General features: G+C 36.8%; 1 protein-coding gene across 1 annotated transcript in view; it reads right to left on the bottom strand.

Annotated features, from left to right (window-relative positions):
- The window catches only part of LOC128851626 (uncharacterized), a 54,806-nt gene that overhangs the window by 32,089 nt on the left and 2,052 nt on the right, over positions 1–20,665 (bottom strand). Inside the window, exon 2 of the mRNA XM_054061377.1 lies at positions 20,511–20,552. Coding sequence (XP_053917352.1) covers positions 20,511–20,552 — 42 coding nt within the window. The remainder of the gene's footprint in view (positions 1–20,510; positions 20,553–20,665) is intronic.

Raw genomic sequence — 20,665 nt, 5'->3', positions numbered from 1 at the left:
AAGCAATTTCTTGATCCATGCAGGCATCCAAGCATTTTCGCTTGACTTCCAGCTCATTAGGGTGGATTACTCTTGAGCTTGGAGGGTGTGCTCTTTGAATATTAACCAGCTTTCTTAGGCTCCTCTTCCCTCCAGAGCCTTCTCCCACAGGACTCTTCCAAGCAAATCCTTAGAGGCTCAAGTCAGCTCTCCTGAAGTCCAAGGTTGTGATCTTGCTTTTTGCCCTGCTTCCTCTTCTCAGGATCCTGAACTCCACCATCTCATGGTCATTGCAGTCAAGTGAAAAGGTGATTTGTAAATGGTGATTTGTAAAGGGTGAGATAGGATAAAATGTCAACTACAATGTATTAAAACTAATCCACTATGTCCTAAGATAAGATTAACTACTCAGATAGTAGCCAAACTTTAAGGACTCTAAGATAAGGTTAACTACTCAAATGGAGCCAGACTTTAACGACTCTGAGTTGCAAGAAGATGAGATTGTTAACCCCCTGGATATGCAATGAAGTTCCATAGGTGTGCTTATATCAACCATTTCATGGAAAAACTATGAATATGTAAATGACTCTTTGTATATAAACTTTCTGAATTAGCTGTTGGGTAGAAGCACACTGAGGAAAAATCTCCATGCTTCTTTGGCGCTAAGTAAAGAATACCTACTTAATAGCCACATTCTTTGTTTCACAATGATGCCTTCAGCCTTTAGATCCCTAAAGAGCCCTTTCTTTTTGTGAGTGTGAAAGCCAGCAGAGTACCTTTCCTCCTTGGACTGCATTTATCACTTGGGTAAGGAAATTGGCATTGGTGCTCCAAGAACCTCCTGGACTGGCTTATGTCCCGCTGTGTTGTTCTTCCAGCAGGTATAAGGGTAGCTGAAGTATCCCATGTGAACCAGGGCTTGGGAATGTGAGGCTACTTCTAGCTGCCTGTAGAAAGCATCATCCTCTAGTTCTTTCAGGTGAGGCAGCCTACAGCAGACTGCCACTAAAGTGTCACCTATACTGTTCTGCTCTTTAATCCTTACCCATAATCCTTACCTCAGTCAGCTCATCATTCATCCCTAGAAAAGCTCCATGCATTCTATCTGTAATCTCACAGAGTGCAACTCTACCTTCACATCTTCCCAACCTGCCTTTCCTAAAAAGCCTGCATCCTTCCATTGCAGTCATGCAAGCCGTCCAACCACGTCTCAATGATCCCAACCAGACCACCTGCAACTGCACAGAGATTTCTTAACTTCTCAGGTTTATTCTCCACATTATTATGCAGGCACCTCAGCACACCGGTTTCTCAGAAAGGGTCTGGGTTTTTTTTTCATAATGGTGCCTTGTAGGCACTTCCTTGTTTACACACAAATGCTTCAGAGGATCCCACTTATGCCTGTTTTTTTTTCTGTTTCATGCTCCCTTTTGTTCACATCATCCACGGCATTTTGCTCATCAACCCCAGCTATCAGGCAGTCACAGGGTTGCTAGTAACTCTTGCCCTCCTCGGGTGTGGGTAATTGAAAGCTGCCTTTATCAGGTCAGACATCCTGCTGTGCGATGGATGCACTCGGTCCCCCATTAACCAAACCAACAGCAGCTTGGTACAGGCTCCAAAGGAGGCGAAGGCCTGAACTCTCACCAGGCCAGGAAACTCCTGGGGAGCAGAGTAATACAGTGAACACCAATACATCGTGGGTATAAGAAACCTTGTGCACACATCTCCTATTGTGTGCAATTTGACAAGCCAACCACTTTTATCCCATAAATATGACAGCATGAGCCTGCTTTGAGCTCATCCTGCTAGTTTCCCAGTGTGCTGAGACACCTCTCAAGGGTGCTCCTTGAAGCAATGAGATCTTTTACTAATGATTAATGTAAATATGAATTTTATCTAAGAAACTCAACTCATGACATGCTGGCAAAGATACTGTTGCCCTGCTTAAGGGGGTGTATTCCCATTTCTTCAAAGCAGATACTGATCCTCAAGCAACCTCTGTTGTCACCAACAGTTGTGCAAACAGGTATTGATGCGTAGTATTCTTACACCTCTTCCCCTCCTCTGCAAGACTGAGAACACCACCTGGGCCTCCATGTCCCTAACTATCATGTTCAGAGCTCTGCAGTCAGTTTTGATAATCTCCAGGTTGCCCCTGGCAGTACCATTGGTGACCCCATGGAAGAACAGCAGAAGGCAGTCACAGATCTGGACACACTTTGGCAGTCTCTCCACAACATCCCTGATCCAGATCTCAGGCAAGCAGAAAACTCCTTTAGGTGACAGGTCGGGTTGGCAAATGGTTGCTGCACAGTCATCTACCACTATCGTTCACCACTTCCTCCTGGTGATCTTGCATAGCTCAGGGTCAGCTGGGCCAGATGCTTTGCTTAAAAGCACATCTGGTTCCTCCTCAGATTTGAGGAATTTCTTTTTTTTCCTCCTGCCAACATCTAAGTGTTTTCTGTTGCTGGGTATTCATTGTGCAATCAAATTCTTAAACCCAGAATGAATACATCTAACTTTCCAGATGCTGATTAATTAATCTCCTATAGCAGGTTAAAAAACCTTGCATTTTTCTTTCAGAGAAACTACATCACAAATTATGCACAAAGAATATATTAAATTTTTAAACACTACTGATTAACAAGGACACTTCCTGTACTATACTGATACTTTTAAGTTACATTTATTATGATTTATGATTTTTATGAAAGGGCTTAGATTATCAGACACACTTTCATTATGACACTCTCAATATGACATTATGAGAAAGTAAATTAAATAAATAAAATACTTGGACATATTGAATATACTTCCTGTACCTCAAATTGGATATACTTTTTGTATCCAATATCACAAACTTTGTTTTGCACATTAAGTATTCTAAAGAATTCATGCTTGATATATGAACCAATTAGAAAATAAGAACTATTCAATTCACCTTATAATAAAAATATTTTACTCAAAGTGCCCTTGAAAACAACTATGCACATCCTGAGTGTTCCTTCCTACGTACCCTCTAATCCTTGCCAATGAAATTAGCCATTATTGATTTCCTAGCTCACTAACAAAAATGTCAGAAGAGACAAATGAAAATAGCACTGACCTCAGGTTTGTACTTTCTGTTCCTCTTTACATATATGACAATTTTATTCATAAGGTAGGATTTTTGTTTTTTTTTTTTCTTTTAGACATTCCAGTCTGTCTAATGCAGAATTTAAAGGACATCGGGATTTTACTAGTTTTTAGCATGATGTGCTGATGTTTGTCTTTTGTCAGTTTACAGCAAAGGTTGGTCACACGAAACTTAATTATTCCCCGCAGACCAGTGTGGAACCATCCTCCAAATTTTAGGTTTCTTCATCACATATTCATTCCTCATCTCAGCCGGCAATAGCAAGTATAATCTGTATGGCAGCCACCTCCCCCAAAGCCAGACAGAACACTGAACAATGATTTCTAGTAGTGGTATGGCCATAGGAATGCTGAACATTTACTGGCTTCCTCTAATGTGGGGCGTCAATAAAGTTTTAAGTATAGGAAGTCCTGGCATTGGTAAAAATACTAAAACTATAAGGAAAATAATCGGATTGAATTCATTGCTCTTGTGGGCAAAGAGCTCTGGTTTTTTTTGTGATCTCCCAGTTTTGGGACTCAAATACCTTTACTTTGTACCAACTCCATACTTTTAATCGCGCAGCTGAAGAAAAGCAAACAAACCAACCAACCTCTTCTTCATATTCTTACTTCCCTCTTTTAACTTCTTGTAAGAAAATCTGTTATTTGATCCAGAGTTGCATTGTTTTATTTATGCACAAATTTGTGACTTTTAAAGAGAGACATAAAACAGTAAAGGAAGTCTAGTAAATTTTTCAACGCAGCCTCTTCGGAATAGTTCCTCTTTTTTTCTGTAGTATTTTAGCAAAAAGTAACAGAGTTTGTTCTACCCTTGTAGATTGGCTTTCTGATTTTAATTTAATTATGAGAATTCTCCATTGATCTCATGACTCATGAGATTATTTAAGATTTTACTCGTAGGTCATACATGACAGTAAGTATATGATAAGAGGAAGTACCTATAAAAAAATCTTAAATTATTTAATTTTTATCAGAATTACTAATTCATGCCACAATTAGCTTAGAGTGCTTACTCTAAAATTTTCTACCATTTCAGAGTGGAGAAAGATCTGCAGATAACAATATGAAAAACATATGCCATTATAATATTAATTATAATTCTGTCTAAAAATTCTTCTGGTTTTTGGTCACCTCAACTCAAAACTGACAAAGTAAAGGCATAACGAAAGAAAAGCAATTAGCAGATTGGACATCTATTAAAAAAAAATTTAGCTACTTACTTGTTATGCAACTGAAAAAAACTAGCATTTTGTTGAGTGAAACACCAGACACAAAAATAAGTAAAACAGTTAAATACAACAACAGAATGAAAACCTAAATATTAAAAGGGGCCTTGAAAGGTCTTCTAGTTCCTCTCCTTACCCATCACAAGCAGAGATCAATCAGAAGTTAAACAAAATAACCACAGCAATTAATTAAAAAAGCTGTAGGTTTCCTGGCTTAAATCAAGGCAAACTTTGAAGAAGTGAATCCAGACTAAACACCACCAAATTTAATAATTTAGTGTTAAGATCCGTATTTTTATTATACCATTCTATCAAATATCTCTGTATCAATTAAAGAACAATTATAAATAAACTTTTACAAATAAGACTCACAAACTATGTTTCAGAACACATTCTTTGAGACACCTGTTCTATTATTCCCAAGTATACCAGATGAAACCTACCACTGCATAGTGAGATAGTACCCTTCTATAAATACATTTTCTGGTTATTAAATGAAGCAAACCTGACTGGTATGTTGTAAAAACTGACATGTAAGAGGGAAGTTTCTACCACAACAAACAAATTTAAAAATAAAAAACAAATTAATTTAAAGATAAGTACTGCAGCTATGCCAGTCAGCATACACTGAAAAAAACCAAACAAACAATAAAACCAAACACACAATTTTCATTCTGAATATAAAATCGACAACTTTGCCAAATAAAGTTGTAAGTTTTCATCTTTCACTTTCAGAACACCCATGGCACAGACTACTTAGGAAAGAAGAGAGATTATGCACCCGCATTGGCACCACACCTGAAAAACAAAAAAAATGAACATGCACAAAAGAGCTTCTAGGATTAAAAAAAAAATAGGTAAAGCCAATCAATGTGCTTAAACTGGAAAGACAAAAAAAAAAAAGTATGAAAAATCTTTCAAATACTAAAGCAAATGACAGTACCAAAACCTCCTAAGCATATGCTAAAGAGAGATACCTAATGGATAAGGAAAAATCAGCCAAACTCCTAAGCTTGCTGGGAATTTTGACAAACTATTTAATATTAGAAAATGGCACATTAGATATGACAGATTTCTCAGCCTCTTAGAATTTCTGCTCTGAAAAAGGAAACTCCCAAATAGCCACCAATGCAATTTAAAAAGCGCACAATATTCAGATTTAATATGGTAATTGTCTTGGGTACTACTCACCTTCCCTCATGGATATGAATGCCATTTTTTGGTTTTATAATAGTATTTGCACAGACTACTGTATATCGCATACACTACCACCTGTCAGGCTACTACATCTGTTACACACAGAGCAAGCAATATACCTGAGAAATATTTAGCATGTATCTCATTTCTGCTAAAATCTGAGTGTTTGAGAATGAACAGCAAGACATGCTCAACAAGTTTTTCCTGATTCACAAGATCATAACTTGAGAATCTCACAAAGTACTGAAAATAATACAATCAAAGCGAAAAATATAAACTTATTACAGCGGAACTATTCTTATGACAAGGAAAGGGAATAAACATACAAGAAGGTACATCAAAAAAAATATAAAGCATACAAAAATAGAAAGTACATAAAAAGCTTCTGTCTTTTCCTTTTAAAATAAAGGACTGAAGACAATCTTACTCATGGAATAATGTTATCATCCAGCCAAAATGAATCAAGCAGATGATGATACTGGAATCACAGCTCTTTAAAAATCAACAATGTAACTAACTATACACAAACATCTACACACTTCATAGACCAACAAATCCGTATACTTAGCATCTTTTCCTGTATATATATATGCACACTTTGAAAAAAATAGGTCTAAGAACAAAGCAGTAAGTCTGGATCAGTCCTCAAAAACTGCTACAACAAACAACTTGCAAGCTGCTCTTTAAACAGTTTCTCCTTCTTACTGTAGTACTGACTTTCTGCAGACTCTGTATCAAATACAGCAACCTGGGTCTCAAGGTTTTCATGTAAATTTCCCATAAAAATAACAAAGCACCTTCAAGAAGCAGCTGCAGGATCTCCTGTGTCAGGTCTTGAGTCTGATCCAGCTGTTACTGCATTAAAACAACTGAGAATTTAATAAGCTATACTTCAATCAGAACCATCTACTTTTCTGCAAGATTTCATTGTCTGGATTTACAGAATCATGTTCACACATATGGGTTAATGATATTCAAGAATGAAACAACAAACTAGATTTAAATATTTCCCATTAGAACAAACTTTATAAACCTTTTTTCTTTCCACTGTTCCTTATGATTAAAAAAATACAGACTTTGACAGAATAAAGTGGCGATTTGTTAAATGTTGACATATCTGAAACAGCTAAAATACCAAGACAGATTAGAAGATTTATGGTTATCAATATATCTGATCTTCAGTCTTTCAACATACCTGATCTTCGATCCCACAGAAAGAAGCAGCTTGAATTATTTTGTTTTCTAACTAGAATGATTATAGCCTTTTAAGAATAACCAGAATTAGGCTAAAAGTTTCAGTCAAACACAACTGACAATAATCAGAAGAAAAGATACTGCAACAATAATCACAGAAAATGTAAAACTACGTAAGAGTGCTATTTTTTTTCACGGAGAATTAATTTTAACATATAGTATGTAAAATGCTTTCCAAAACCAATTTGTTACTATCTGTAATACTGTAAAAAGAACATTTGCTTAATTGTCACTTAGGTGAAGAATTCTACAAAGTATGAAGAATCTGGAAAATGAACAGGTCTTACACGTAAAGTTTTATTACTCACTATAAAATCCACACATACTGTCTGTGCAGGTATCAGTGAATCCAAATTTAAATTATTTTCTCTGTCTATATTTCAAGGGCTACATTGTACATAGTGCCTGCATATTTACCTGTATAATTAGAGGTATTCCTTACCTTTGAACCGCAACTTTCTACGTAAAACATAACAATACAACATAATCAATACTTAAAATCTGGTCCTGCATTTGGATATGCTGACATATATTTTTGGATGTGTGGAGTCTCATCCTCTTGGATGGATCAGGATGATCCATGGATACGATCGATGGATACGAGTTTCAATTCTAGGCAACTGGTAAATATCTCTACAAGGTTATCATATTGGAGTATTTAAATTCAGCCAAAGCAGCAGATGTTTTGTGTTAGTTCAGTGGCTATTCATGAACACATATAACAGGTACCAGAGGAGTTGTTACCAAACATTATTCTAATAAAACACTAGTACCAACTGTCAACTTTTTTCTGTTTATTACTTCATGTTCCAAGATATATTTCAATTTGTTTTCTTTTCCTAGATTAAGAAAATTGATGACACAGAGATAACATGAAATGACATAATTTTAACTGAAAATTCTAAAGATTGCTAAAGCATTTAGAAATAAACTTGATGCTTTCAAAAAGCACACAAAATGGTCTACCAGGCAATAACTTCTGATTTTTTTTTGTGATTGATTATGAAGTATTGTGAAAAAGGAATAGATTATTTGGAGCTAGGAAAGTGAATAATCCACTGTAAAATAATTGTAGGAGAAAAGGATAACACAGTGAATACTATAAATCATAAAATAATAGAGATATGAAGAGCACAGGAGAGTAAGGGAATAGGAATGCAGGGTGTGGGGTGCAGTTTTGTAGGGTAAGAGTAGAGAGAAGCAGCAGTAATAGCTTTCCATTTGAAATTCTTACTCCTAGAAGCCTGGCATCTGACCTGATTTTTCAGGATACAGATCAGATTTCTACGAATAAGAAATAAGAAATAATGAGAAATAAGAAATAAGAAATAATGAGTATATTTAAATGAAAGAAACACCATATTTTTACTAAGACACCAAGCTTAGCAGCACTTTTTGCAGACTCTAAGAGAACAAAAATCTCCTTGGACCAAAGACTATTATCCCTTTCTACATGGTTTCCTGAAAAATGAGTATTGTTGCCTTGCTCAGCTCCTCTTGATCACTTCCAGTAACCAATTCCATCTAAACTCAATACATGGGAAGAGGTCTCAAAGATATGTCATTCCTACAAGCTTTGCAAAAGTGGGCAGCTGGATAGGGTTTTTGCTAGCTGAAAGAAAATGAAATGAACACAACTTTTACTTAACAGTGCAGAATCTACTTCTCAGTCAGGGCCTCTCTTTCAAGTTGCTCCCCTCTCATGTAATAGAAGGAAAGCTTATACTTACAGCCTGAGTATTACTCAAAATATCAATTCACAAATACAAACCCATCCATAAGGATACATTTAGTCTTACATAACTATTTCTTAAACAAAAACTCCCTAATTAAAAGTATACAAACAGGCCAGTGTGCTGCTCTCTCCTCTGTTTCTCCAGCATGCAGCCAGCCACTCATTCTCCCTTGTCCTATGAATCTGGTATTCCTGCCTGCACAGCAGCTCAGTATCAAAAAGCACAATACCTGCTGCCTCCCCTTTCCCAGACATCCTCCTCAGACTATTGAACAACTTGGTAGTTAAAACAGGCTACTGGAAAACAGATATGATCACACTTAGGGATTTATGCAGAATGTGGTGCACCTGCACTGGGAGTATACTGAGCACCTCCCCTAAAACATATCAGATACCTCCAAAGATGAAAGCAGTGTTTCAGTGCCATCCTTTTTTATCTTTAGATTTCAACAAGGAGAAGCAAGGATGCAGTGTTCACACCAGGTAAGTACATGCAGGAACTTAAATTTAACTGTCCATGGAAATCAGTATCATAGTAACATGTACAAGTTGAGTTTTAGGTCCATGAAGATTTAGGCAGCTGTGAGAGCATTGATTCCCTGGGTTATTTTCAAGGAGTTAGGCACCAAATTTCCAAAAGTCTCATTTTAATCACCAAGACAGGCAATCTAGTTCACTGATCTCGACCATCGTGAATCATGCACATAAACAATGTCCAAAAGATGGTATGAAGTATTTTATCTTCCTACTCTTGCTAACATTCTGTCAAAAAGCACTGCAAATATCTAGAGAAATGCACGTTCTGTAAGGAAATATGCATTTTGCTATTATGTCACAGTTTTCCTTGTTTTAAGAAAATTTGAATGGGATCAGATCAGAATTCAAATTTATTCAGTATTCTGCCTGTGACAGCATCCCTAACAGCAGTCACAGGAAGAGAAAGAAAAACGTAACAAGCATACCATAATTCTTCTCCAGGAATATTCTCATAGTATTAAGTATTTGTGTTTGCACAAGACAGAGACTATGTTCATCTCCTGAAAGTGAGTCTGTCTTCATAATATTTTACATAAGAGGGTTACGCTGCTGGTGATTCACAGGTAAGCAGTCATGCACCCTTCCTTAAATAAGTGACATCTCTGTACTACATAAAGGAAAGAATAGATGAACAAACGAACCAAAACACATTCATGAACGTGTTCCTGGACATCAGGAAAAAATTTTTCACGGAAAGGGTCATTGGACACTGGAACAGGCTGCCCAGGGAGGTGGTCGAGTCGCCTTCCCTGGAGGTGTTTAAGGAACGGGTGGAAGTGCTGAGGGACATGGTTTAGGGAGTGTTAGGAATGGTTGGACTCGATGATCCAATGGGTCCTTTCCAACCTTGTGATTCTGTGATTCTGTGATTTTTAGGAATGGTTGGATTCGATGATCCAGTGGGTCCTTTCCAACCTAGTGATTCTATGATTCTATGATTCTAAAGTTTTTTTAAGATGCTAACTACAACAGCCTTGAAAGATGTCATACAGAATTCCATGCTCAGGTATAATAAAAGAAGTCAGACATTTTTTAATTTATTTCACACAGTTACTTTTTTTGGGGAAAAAAAATATCCTAAGAACTAGACTTATTGATAAACCAGCAGGCTGTGCTGCCATTCAGCAAGACCTGGACAGGCTAGAGAGTTGGGTAGAGAGGAATGTAATGAAGGCAAGTGTAAGGTTCTGCACCTCAGGAGGAATAACCCCCTGCATCAGTACAGGTTAGGGGCTGACCTGCTGGAAAGCAGCTCTGCAGAGAAGGACCTGGGAGTCCTGGTGGACAACAAGTTAACCATGACCCAGCAATGTGCCCTCGTGGCCAAGAAGGTCAATGGTATCCTTGGGAGCATTAAGAAAAGTGTAGCAAGCAGGTCGAGGGAGGTTATCTTCCTCCTCTTCTCTGTCCTAGTGGGCCTGCATCTGAAATACTGTGTTCAGTTCTGGTCCCTCCAGCTCAAGAAAGACAAGGAACTACTGGAGAGAGTCCAGCGAAGGGCCATGAAGATGATTAGGGCACTGGAGCATCTTTCTCATGAGGAAAGGCTGAGACACCTGAGTCTGCTTAGTCTGGAAAAAAAAGAAGACTGAAGGGAGAATCTTATCAGTGCTTAAAAATACCTAAAAGGAGAGTGTCAAGAGCATGGGGCTGGACTCTTTTCAGTGGTGCCCAGTGACAGGAAAAGGGGCAATGGCCACAAACTGACATGCAGGAAGTTCCATCTGCGCATAAGGAAAAACTCTTTACTGTCAGGGTGATGGAGCACTGTAACAGGCTGCCCACAGAAGTTGTAGAGTCTCCTCCTCTAGAGATATTCAAAATCGACCTGGACATGTTCCTGTGCAACCTGCTGTAGGTGAACCTGATTTAGCAAGAGGGCTGGACTAGATGATCTCCAAAGGCTCCTTCCAATCCCTACTGTCCTGCGATTCTGTGATTTTTATCACTATCTACATTTTACTGGATCTCTCTGGAAGACAGTCCTGTCTATATACACAGTTCTGTATATAGGTCAAAAGCAGCAGCTCAAGAACACTTCTTAAGAAGAGATGGATCATATAACTTCTTTTATTACTGCAACTTAATGATGTAGAATTTAAATGGAAAAAATATCCTATCAGACTATTGTATGATACCAAGCCTTGCACAAGAATTTACTTAACTTTATTAAGAATCTTTACATTTGAGCTGGAACAAAAGCAAGTTCATAAACAAAAATCTACTATTCTGAACTGACAGAGTGAGAGACTATACTTCGTGTTTTCAGCAGAGTACTGGGAAGATATCCCACAAATTTGTTGGGATCAAGGTAGCTCCTGAAGGAGAAGTATATAGCTGTATTGCATCAACACAAAGCTGTGTGCAATTTAACTGATATGTGAAGATGTACAATATATCAGCTTGGACAAAACAATCTGCAAATTCAGTGATCTTATTTTCTGAAACCTTAGTCAGTGCCTTAGCACTTCAAATATCACATAATCAGCTTGACTGACCCTCATTTTAAGGTCAGGAAAAATCTTGTAGGTTAATTATCATACCATTTACTTTTATTGGATAGGTGGCTTTTGTGTAGCTATGATTACCTCGTGTATTTAGCTCATTTCAGTGCTAATAATAGAGTGCTCTAAGAAGTATTAAGATACATTATTGATTTCAAAAAGACCATACCATTGTGCTAATATACAAGACAGCCAATTAGTAAAGATGACTGGTAACATTTGTCTAAAAATGCTCTCTGCTTCCCTGTAAATACCTAAAGTATGACTTAGCTAAATACTAAAAACCAAGATCAAACCATCTAAAAGCAGTCAGAAACATGAATTCTAAAACTCAGCAACAAGAAACAAATTTCAGAGAATAAAGTTTCTGAAAGCTTGGTCACTTTAGGTACTCATGTATATTCATAACTTGAAGACAGAAAAAAAAATCAGCTGTTATTTTTTAAAGCCTCTAAAATAAATCTATTTTAAAATCATTTGCCAGATTTTCACTACAAGTTCTCTTACTCATTCCATTCCACTAACCTGGTAAACTTTTGTAGTACATCTGCTTTACTGAGCAGGACAGAGGTGTTCTCTATTGGTAGACAACTAGAAAGTTGAATGACAGCTGACCAGTGACATTTATTCTTTTTCCAAGTCTCTCAATGTTTCTTGCTAGCCTTTTAAAAAAAATCATTTTTGCATGCTTTGTGATATCATACTTTCCATTAAAAAAAAAAAAAATCAACTTACTTAAATAGGCTAATACCTCCTCCAGGTAAAGTAATTTTTCATAACTTCAACCAAAAATACTTTTTCTGGCATTCATTATGCTCAAACTGAAAAAACAATCTGTTGTCCTGTGTAGGAAGAATCTATCTCAAATATCTGATTATACGTCTGCTCCAGCTGTTCCGTGAAATGGAATAAAATCATAGATTTTTGTCACAAATTTAAAGGATCAGATCTTAGGGTTTGTTTGGGATATTTTCTGAGAACCATATTTGTTCACATACCAGGACAAGGAATTACGCAAGGGCTTCTCCTATCAAATGGCAAGGGTGAGCCCTATACACTCAGAATTGCAAGGGCTACTTAGAGTTGGTGACACACACAAAAACCTTTCACTCAATGCACCTGTGAAAATGCATTTTTTACAAAAGGAATGGGTGATAGATAAGCGTGGAAGTTGGGGTTGTTGAGTCAGGAGAAGAGAGGGCTCTGGGGAGACATTCTAGTGGCCATCTAGTACCTGAAGGGAGCCCACAAGAAAGCTGGTGAGGGACTTTTTACAAGGACATGTAGTGATAGAATGAGGAGGAATGGCTTTAAATTGGAAGGGGGAAGATTTAGACTAGACATTGGGAAGAAATTCCTCAATGTGGGGTTGGTGAGACACTGGAACAGGTTGCCCTGGGGAGGTTGTGGCTGCCCGCTCCCTGGAGGTGTTCAAGGCCAGGTTGGATGGGTCCTTGAGCAGTCTGATCTAGTGGGAAGTGTCCCTGCCCGTGGCAAGGGATGTAAAATTACATGATCTTTGAGGTCCCTTCCAACCCACACAATTTTATGATTCTATAATAGGAGAGGATCATTGCCTCAGTCCTTTCTCTAATATGGTCTGCCACAGTCTCCTGGAACATTCAGCTTGTATTTGCATTCAGTGTTGAACTAGGAAAGGTTATTTTTTCTAATTTAGTCCACAAGCATACTCATATACTAAAAACTGCATCCCAGCAACAGATAAATTGAAATATCTTTGGAGTGGATAAGGTTGACTAAAAGTGGTTAGCTCTAAACATATTTACAGTACAATTTTACAGCTTTTATCAACCAACTTGAAATTATTAAACCTAATCTGTTATTAATACCATCATACAATTTTCATTTTTTAAAAAATAACAGTTTCCGTATTTTGGTAAGTACTCTTAAATCTATTAGAATAAACAATGTGCAATTAGATATGACTCATTACTTATGCCCACTAATTAATTTGAGATGCATTTTCCAATACAGTTTTCACGATAATGTATTCTCATTTCTGCAGTTTAAGCTTGATGTGAGACAGCTGTCAATTTATTCTCACTTTCATTGTTCCAAGCTTAAAGTTCACATCAGACTAACAACAAGCAAAGCTTTATGTACTTCTAAGTCACATAAGCACACCTGGCAAATTACAGTATCAAACACTCAACAGGAAACCTAAGAAATCTCTAAAAAGTATATAATTACTTGCAGCTTCAGGGTGTGTATATGTTTACTAAAATTACTGTAGACAGACTGAAATATAAAGCATTTTACAAAGTGGAAAATTGCTCCAGTGGCAGACAGACAAACTTCCTCTCCTCTTTTGCTAGGAAGAAATTTGTCTCTGGAGGTTTCAAACCTAGTCATCAGACACCATCATCACCCTCCTATCTTGTAAAACCATTCTCTACAGAAAGGATAGTACAACTCATATTCACATCATAGTATGGACATCTAGAGATAGGATCACAACAGTTGCATTATTTTCAGTTACCATACAGACCTAGCCCTTTGAAGGCTAAGATACTAGATACAGGGAACAAAACTCCTCTTTTTTTTTTTTCCCCATGATAGACGCCTCAGAGTAGTTCCTTTGTACAGTGATGTTAAAGTTTGCTATATGAACTCTTCAGCCAGAATATCTGTTTCAGCCATATTTATTTAAGTGGTCGCTGTCAAAACAAAGATTACATCAGTTTACACCCATGTTTTACAAATGAGGTAGCCAGGGCATCTCTGAAATGAAGGTTAAGCTCATTTACTTTGGCAAAGGCTTTGAGACCAACTGATGAAAAGTGATATCTGTATGCAGTTATCTTAATGTACTGGATAGCAGCTCAACTTCAGACAGCCTCAACTAGTTTCTATGTACATTTTCAAAAGCATTGGTTCTTATTGGTTCCTAAGAGGTTTTGGAATCCCTTTAAAGAGAAAGGTCTTTCTTTCTTCAGTATTCGTTTTTCCCTAGGGAAGAAAAACCAAACCAAGCCAAAATGAACAAACCTAACAGAAAATAGTTTTATAAATATGTTTTTGGTATAGTTCCAACACCTAGAATATCTGTGTATTGCAACATCTTAAAAGCACTGGTTCTTTCTAGGATTGTGCAATATCTTCTCCCTCATCCTTTAAACTCCTCCTTGATGTCACCTAGTGTCTGAAGTCTTCTCCCAGCCTGACTTTGATTCTAAACCCTAAATACATTTATGCTCAAGAGCTCATAGCTCTTACAGTTCTATTTATTTCAGTCACATTTCTATCTCCCTCCTTGACTGGCAACCCTCCCTTCATGGTTCTCCTTGCCAGTCCCCTTGCCAGCAAGTTGCATTGCCTTTTGACATCCTGGTCCTTTGCACCTTGGTGCAACCCTCACAGCTTTATAATGTCTCTTTTTTCACAGAATTTTTTTGCTCCACCACAGCCACTCTCAAAGCTACTGTTTCTATCAAAAAAACCCTCTCTGCCTCCAGTGGGACTGATACAATCCTGCAGTTATACCTACAGAGTCTCTATTCACCACTGTGTGCCACACACCTGAAAGAATTTATGTAAACAAGACCCACAAAGCTTGCAGACTAATTCATTTTGGACCTAAGGTCTTTTTGATAAAGTATTACAGAGGAGAAACAAAGATAATAAATAGAGAACAGAAATATTTTGAGGATAAGTTCTGCTTTGCTTGTATTTGGCCCTTTTCTTCCTGTTTCCTACTGCCCTAACCAATCAACGTTCCAGAATCCAGAAGGAATTCTATGGTAAAGAAGCTGCTAAGAATTGAAAAGTCTGTGTTGCTAAGAATTAAATAGTCACAGTTAAAATTATTAACTGCACAGATCAATTGCATTACTGCTGCTAGGACTATTCATTTTACCAAGACAGAGTCTAAACCCCCTCAGTTTAGCACTCTTTACAAGCACAGGAGAAAAAACAACAATGTCTTCACAAGTGACCTTGAAATCTAAAAGTAAAGGGACAAGAAATGGGACACTAGGAGAAAACAATGAAAAAAGACACCGTGATAGGAAGAGATCTCAAAGACGTCAGCAATCTAACTCATGTGGCAACATAGCAAGAGTTTTAAGGAGAGATGCTTTGAGAATAGTAAAAGCCTCCAGAGCTTCAAACCAAGGATGGGTAAAAGTTTACAAAGAATGGTTGAAAAATTAGGAAGTGAGCAACCAAAGCTGGAGTTTAGTGAGGATACTAAGTAGCTCCTAGCATAAAAGTAGGTAAAGAAAGTATGTACAGATAACAAAACAGAAGAGAAGATGGAAGCAGCAAGATGCTTTTGTGCAGTATTAAGTATTCTTACTACTATTTTTTCCTGTTTTGTTATGGATGCAGAGAAGAACTGCAAAGTTTTATGGATTTATAGTCTATAGAAGATCAAGTACGTGAATTCATAAAGTACATTATGCTCTTTCTAGTTTGCAAAAAAGCCCAAACTGAGTTTATATTATGAATATTTATGGCTATTCTACTTTATGTAACACATACATAGGTTTATATATATGTTGGAATGCTTAATATTGAGTCAATCATATGGAATTTTACTGACTAAAATGCACATGATCTTGTTGCAAAATATTTCCAGGAAAGCATTAGTGAATGTAAATGCATTTGAGATTTCCATCACATATTTTGATTACTGTTATTCTATTGGCACAGGTATTTCAGAAGAAAAACAGATAAATTTGGAATTCAGACTATTATCAATAACTCTTTCCATTCTCAATATTTGTTTCTTTTTGTTAGCCTTATTCTTTGTCAAACAAGTTAAATTAATCACTCAAAAGAGAGATACCCTGGCATATGTATCTATTATTCCTTCTACAATGTAGTACTCCCACTGGTTTTCATGGGAATTATGCATATGAAAGGACTGCATTATTAGGCTAGATTAAGAGAAGACATTTGGAAATACTTAACTCATTGTATCACTTCGAACCTAATATTTATGATGGTACTTGAGCCCAGAGTAATATAAATAAAGCTCAAAGTACCACTTCTGGAAATATACTATGGATGGATTTTTCTAAACTTTTTATTTGCGATATCCCTAAAAATTGCACTGAGTTATAACTATTTTCCTAGGGTTCTTATGTAAGAACAAATACATAAATATGAATCAGTTCACTCCAATAAACTTGCAATCTTCCTGAACACTGGAAGTTACAGGCCAGTAAGAGGACAGAGTAAATTCCAAATATATGAAATACATACCTACATAATCATATGAAGGTCTTTGGTAGCCACTACATCTTCATGACCAGATTATATTAACTCTGATCCCCTGGGAACATGGCAAGTCATCTTTAACTCTTCAGACGCATGACTTTTCCATTTTGGAAATTTTGTTTTCCTCCCATGCCATGACAAGTCAAGAACACTGCAAACTGTCTTCCTCTGACTTAGGAATGATAGCAGGCCCTTCCTTCCTCAGAGCTGAAAATGAATTGACCTCCTCTTCACTCTAACAACCAAGTAGACAACAATTTGCTCTTTCCCAGACACATAGCTCAGAAGCAGAATGTATCTGTTAGTTAATTTTTCACTAAAACATTTTGTGTATCTTTGCAGCAATTAACCCTTGGACCTTATTTGCTGGTTGCCACAAATGCCCTTGCAACTTTCGCAAAAAAAAGTTTTCTTACCTGACTGTTGTAGTGCATCACAGACTGTCCAGTCTGACTGTGGCTATGTGGAAAAGCTCCAATTTTAATAATTTCTGGACACCTAAGATGCTTTCAAACAACGGCACAGGCTAAAATTTTGAAACCCTGATAGTGCTTCTACACCTTGAAACAATCCTCTGTGGACTGAACACTTCAGATATTCTTTTCAGTATGATGGGTCAGTCAAAGGTACTTACCATTAGAATTCGGGCTATTTGATTATATATCCCTAAAGATTTCCATTAGGAGCATAAAACTTAGGAATCAAAAACCCATTCAAACACATGTTGCATCTTTTCATGCTGTAGTAGATTGTATCTTGGATTAACAGATGTCATTGCACTTTATAATGCAAGTCATATTGTTAACATTTTCTTAAGAAAACAACAGATGTGACAAACTACCTTAAAATTAAATGAAAATGTGGAAGTTATATGGCAGCTGGAATATCATGCCTTAGTCTGGAGAAGTGCATTTCAAGAAAGAAGAAACAGGGAGAGGACAGAAGAGAGTAACGAGAATTAATGATTCGAAGTACAAGAAAGAAAAAAAAATACTTTTTTCTATAAAGAAATCAATGAATGATTAAGAGAACACAGTAAACACATGACTAAGAATATGTAAAAGTCTGCTCCAAAGAGGAGAATAATTTCCATGTAACCACTTTGCAAAAAGTTATAGGTTCAAGTAATTTATTTTCATCAAGTGAAGTTAAAGATCAGCTATCAGGAAAAACTTTCTAATGTGAAGATGAGCAAAAAAATGGAATAGATTACTTGGGTAAGTGACCATAACAAATCTTTACAAAGACAGGCCAGCATTCGTTAAAAAAGACAGATTTTATTGATCCTGGCCTCAAAGGAAGAGTGAAGGGGTGGGCATGACACCCTGCAGTCCTTTCAACTATATGATTCTATGCTGAAGTGACCGAAGAAATGTAGCTACATAGTGGCAGTGATACCATACTACAGTACCATTGCTGTGGGGTCATGACTTGGAATGAATCATATTCTGCAAAAGACTCAATCAATTTCTTCATGTAGACGCTCCCTTGGGTTCTGATACAATCTTCTAGCTATGGATCACCTAGCTATAGTGATCTGATCTGAAGCTTCTTTATTCAACAGTTTAATGATAATTACATTCAGGACTGGGCTATACATAAAGATAATGTCTAATTCATTCACAGTATATAGCACTTTGTTTGCTATGAGCAATGAATGATTTAGTTACTTGTCTGTGGCCTGAAGGGCAGACAATACTAGCAACAGCTGCTAATAACACCAAATTCCAGACGTAGCCTCTGATGAAGATTTTTAAAAGGCATTAGGTTTAAAATGTTTTGCTTCAAAACTCTACATGTATTCAAAATTCTTAATCCCATTTCTGTAACTGAGTATCAAGTTGGGACCTTTAATTTTTTTTTTTAAACTTCAGCCTAAAACTTACAGCGGTAGACCATTTTTAATAATTAGAATCACAGTCCTGTAAACACTACATAAGAATATGTTATTTTCATTGGTCTTTGAAGAGTTAACACAAAATAAAAAAATAACCTTCTCTAGTCAGATATTTTGTGTCCAGTATAAATTTATGACTGTTCTAGTGGAGGCCTCAAGACAGATGTAGAGCTGCTAGTCTGACAACTAGCAACTAGGTATGGAAAAAAAATAACATTTTTGAACTTCATTTAAATATTTTAGAGTTTTATTCCATAATAAGCATCATACAGAAGAAGGCAAATAACATAACCATGCACATTGCCTACATTTAATTCACCTGACAAAACACCAGTAAATGATCCAAAGGAAAAAAAAAACCACAAAACAGAAAAACTGCATTATGATTCACATTTTAGATGGTTCGAAAAATAAAATGTTTTCTAAAATGTGCATTCAGAAAAAACCCAAGACAGCTGAAATAGGTACAACAGCAAAACAGCAAGCATCAGGTGTTCTCAAAGTTTCTACACATAACAAAGTACCTCCTATTCAAAACATCCTAATTTGACATAAATTACAAGCCCCTGTGCTTCAGACAAAATCCTTCAAAATACATTAGCTCTCTCCTGCTTATGATTGCTCTCTGACAGTATGTGCACTACTGCACTTTTCACAGCATTTTTACAAAGAGGCACAGGACGCCAACTCAATCTGAACCCTCCGATCAATAAGGTTGCCAAAACCTCGCCTCCAAAGCGAAAGGAGCCCTCGGTTCACCCCTTGAGCTCCTCGCAGAATATTCACCAGGGCGGGCTGGTTTGGAGGACTTTCTTCCCCTCCCCCTGCACCTACACACAATGTGGGAGAACGGAGAGCAGTTTCAGCATTACATTTGAACTTCCCTGCTTTTGTTAGCATGAGTCACCACCTTAACACTATCTCAACTGTAGACTTTTATCTCTGAATATCTAAGCCCTGTCTTGTGGAAAACTAATTACTGAGCCACTGAGAGGCTTCATAATGTCCTGCATTTAAGTCCTGAACATCATACATAATGCATAGGAAGCAGTCTCTGCACTCTGATTACAGAACACTGTCATTAAGAGAGCAAATTAAAGATGTGAATAATTCACTGGCTGAGCTTATTGTCAGTGCTGCATTGTGAAATTAGAATTTCTAATAAGTACTGCAATTTTTTTAACCCAATTAACACAGAGAACATCTTGAGTCTGATTAGTACAATAAAAATTATTACCTTATTCTTTTGCTTCACAACAGCCAAATTAAATACTGTACTTAATTATGCAGTATTCATCTCTTCTGTGCTAGAAATAATAATAATTTTAAAAAATCTCACTCTTGCTTTTATAAGACTTACAATATTTTGAGTGCAACCGAAAAACAGAGCATATGAATCTCCAGTACAATCTCTTATTGTAAAGTTACTGACTTTCTTTTTCTGTTTTTGTTGTTTTGGTTTTTTTTAAAGACTTTGAAGATCGCTTTTAATACCAGCAGTCAACCATGATGTCACTGCTGAAGTCCTCCCTGGAAGCAAAACATATTCGAAAAAAAACCCCACAAAACGACCCTTCCAAACAAGCTCTGAATATATATTGTGAATTAACTTTCTCTGGGTTGACGTGAAGACAGAAAACCCCCCAAACATTACTACTTACTGACTGCAAACTGAATACACAAATACACAAAGACAGAAATATATAAATATATACACATACATACAGGTTGCTCTAGAAAAGATGTTTAAGAAATATACTATGAAAAAGCATGAGCTGGATCAGCTCTCTTACCTCAGTTCCCTCTTGGCATGGGATAGATAACATCCTTTCATCCTAGAAAGGAGGAAAGTCCAATTTAACATCCAGCGTGCTGATTTTCCCACACACAGCTCCTGCTGCCACGTTAAATAAAGAAAATGATCATTGAGGATGCAGCTTTTGTCTCC

Source organism: Cuculus canorus, chromosome 3 (genome assembly GCF_017976375.1).
Source record: "Cuculus canorus isolate bCucCan1 chromosome 3, bCucCan1.pri, whole genome shotgun sequence".
NCBI classification, from domain to species: Eukaryota; Metazoa; Chordata; class Aves; order Cuculiformes; family Cuculidae; genus Cuculus; species Cuculus canorus.
This window is presented reverse-complemented; position numbering and strand designations above follow the sequence as displayed.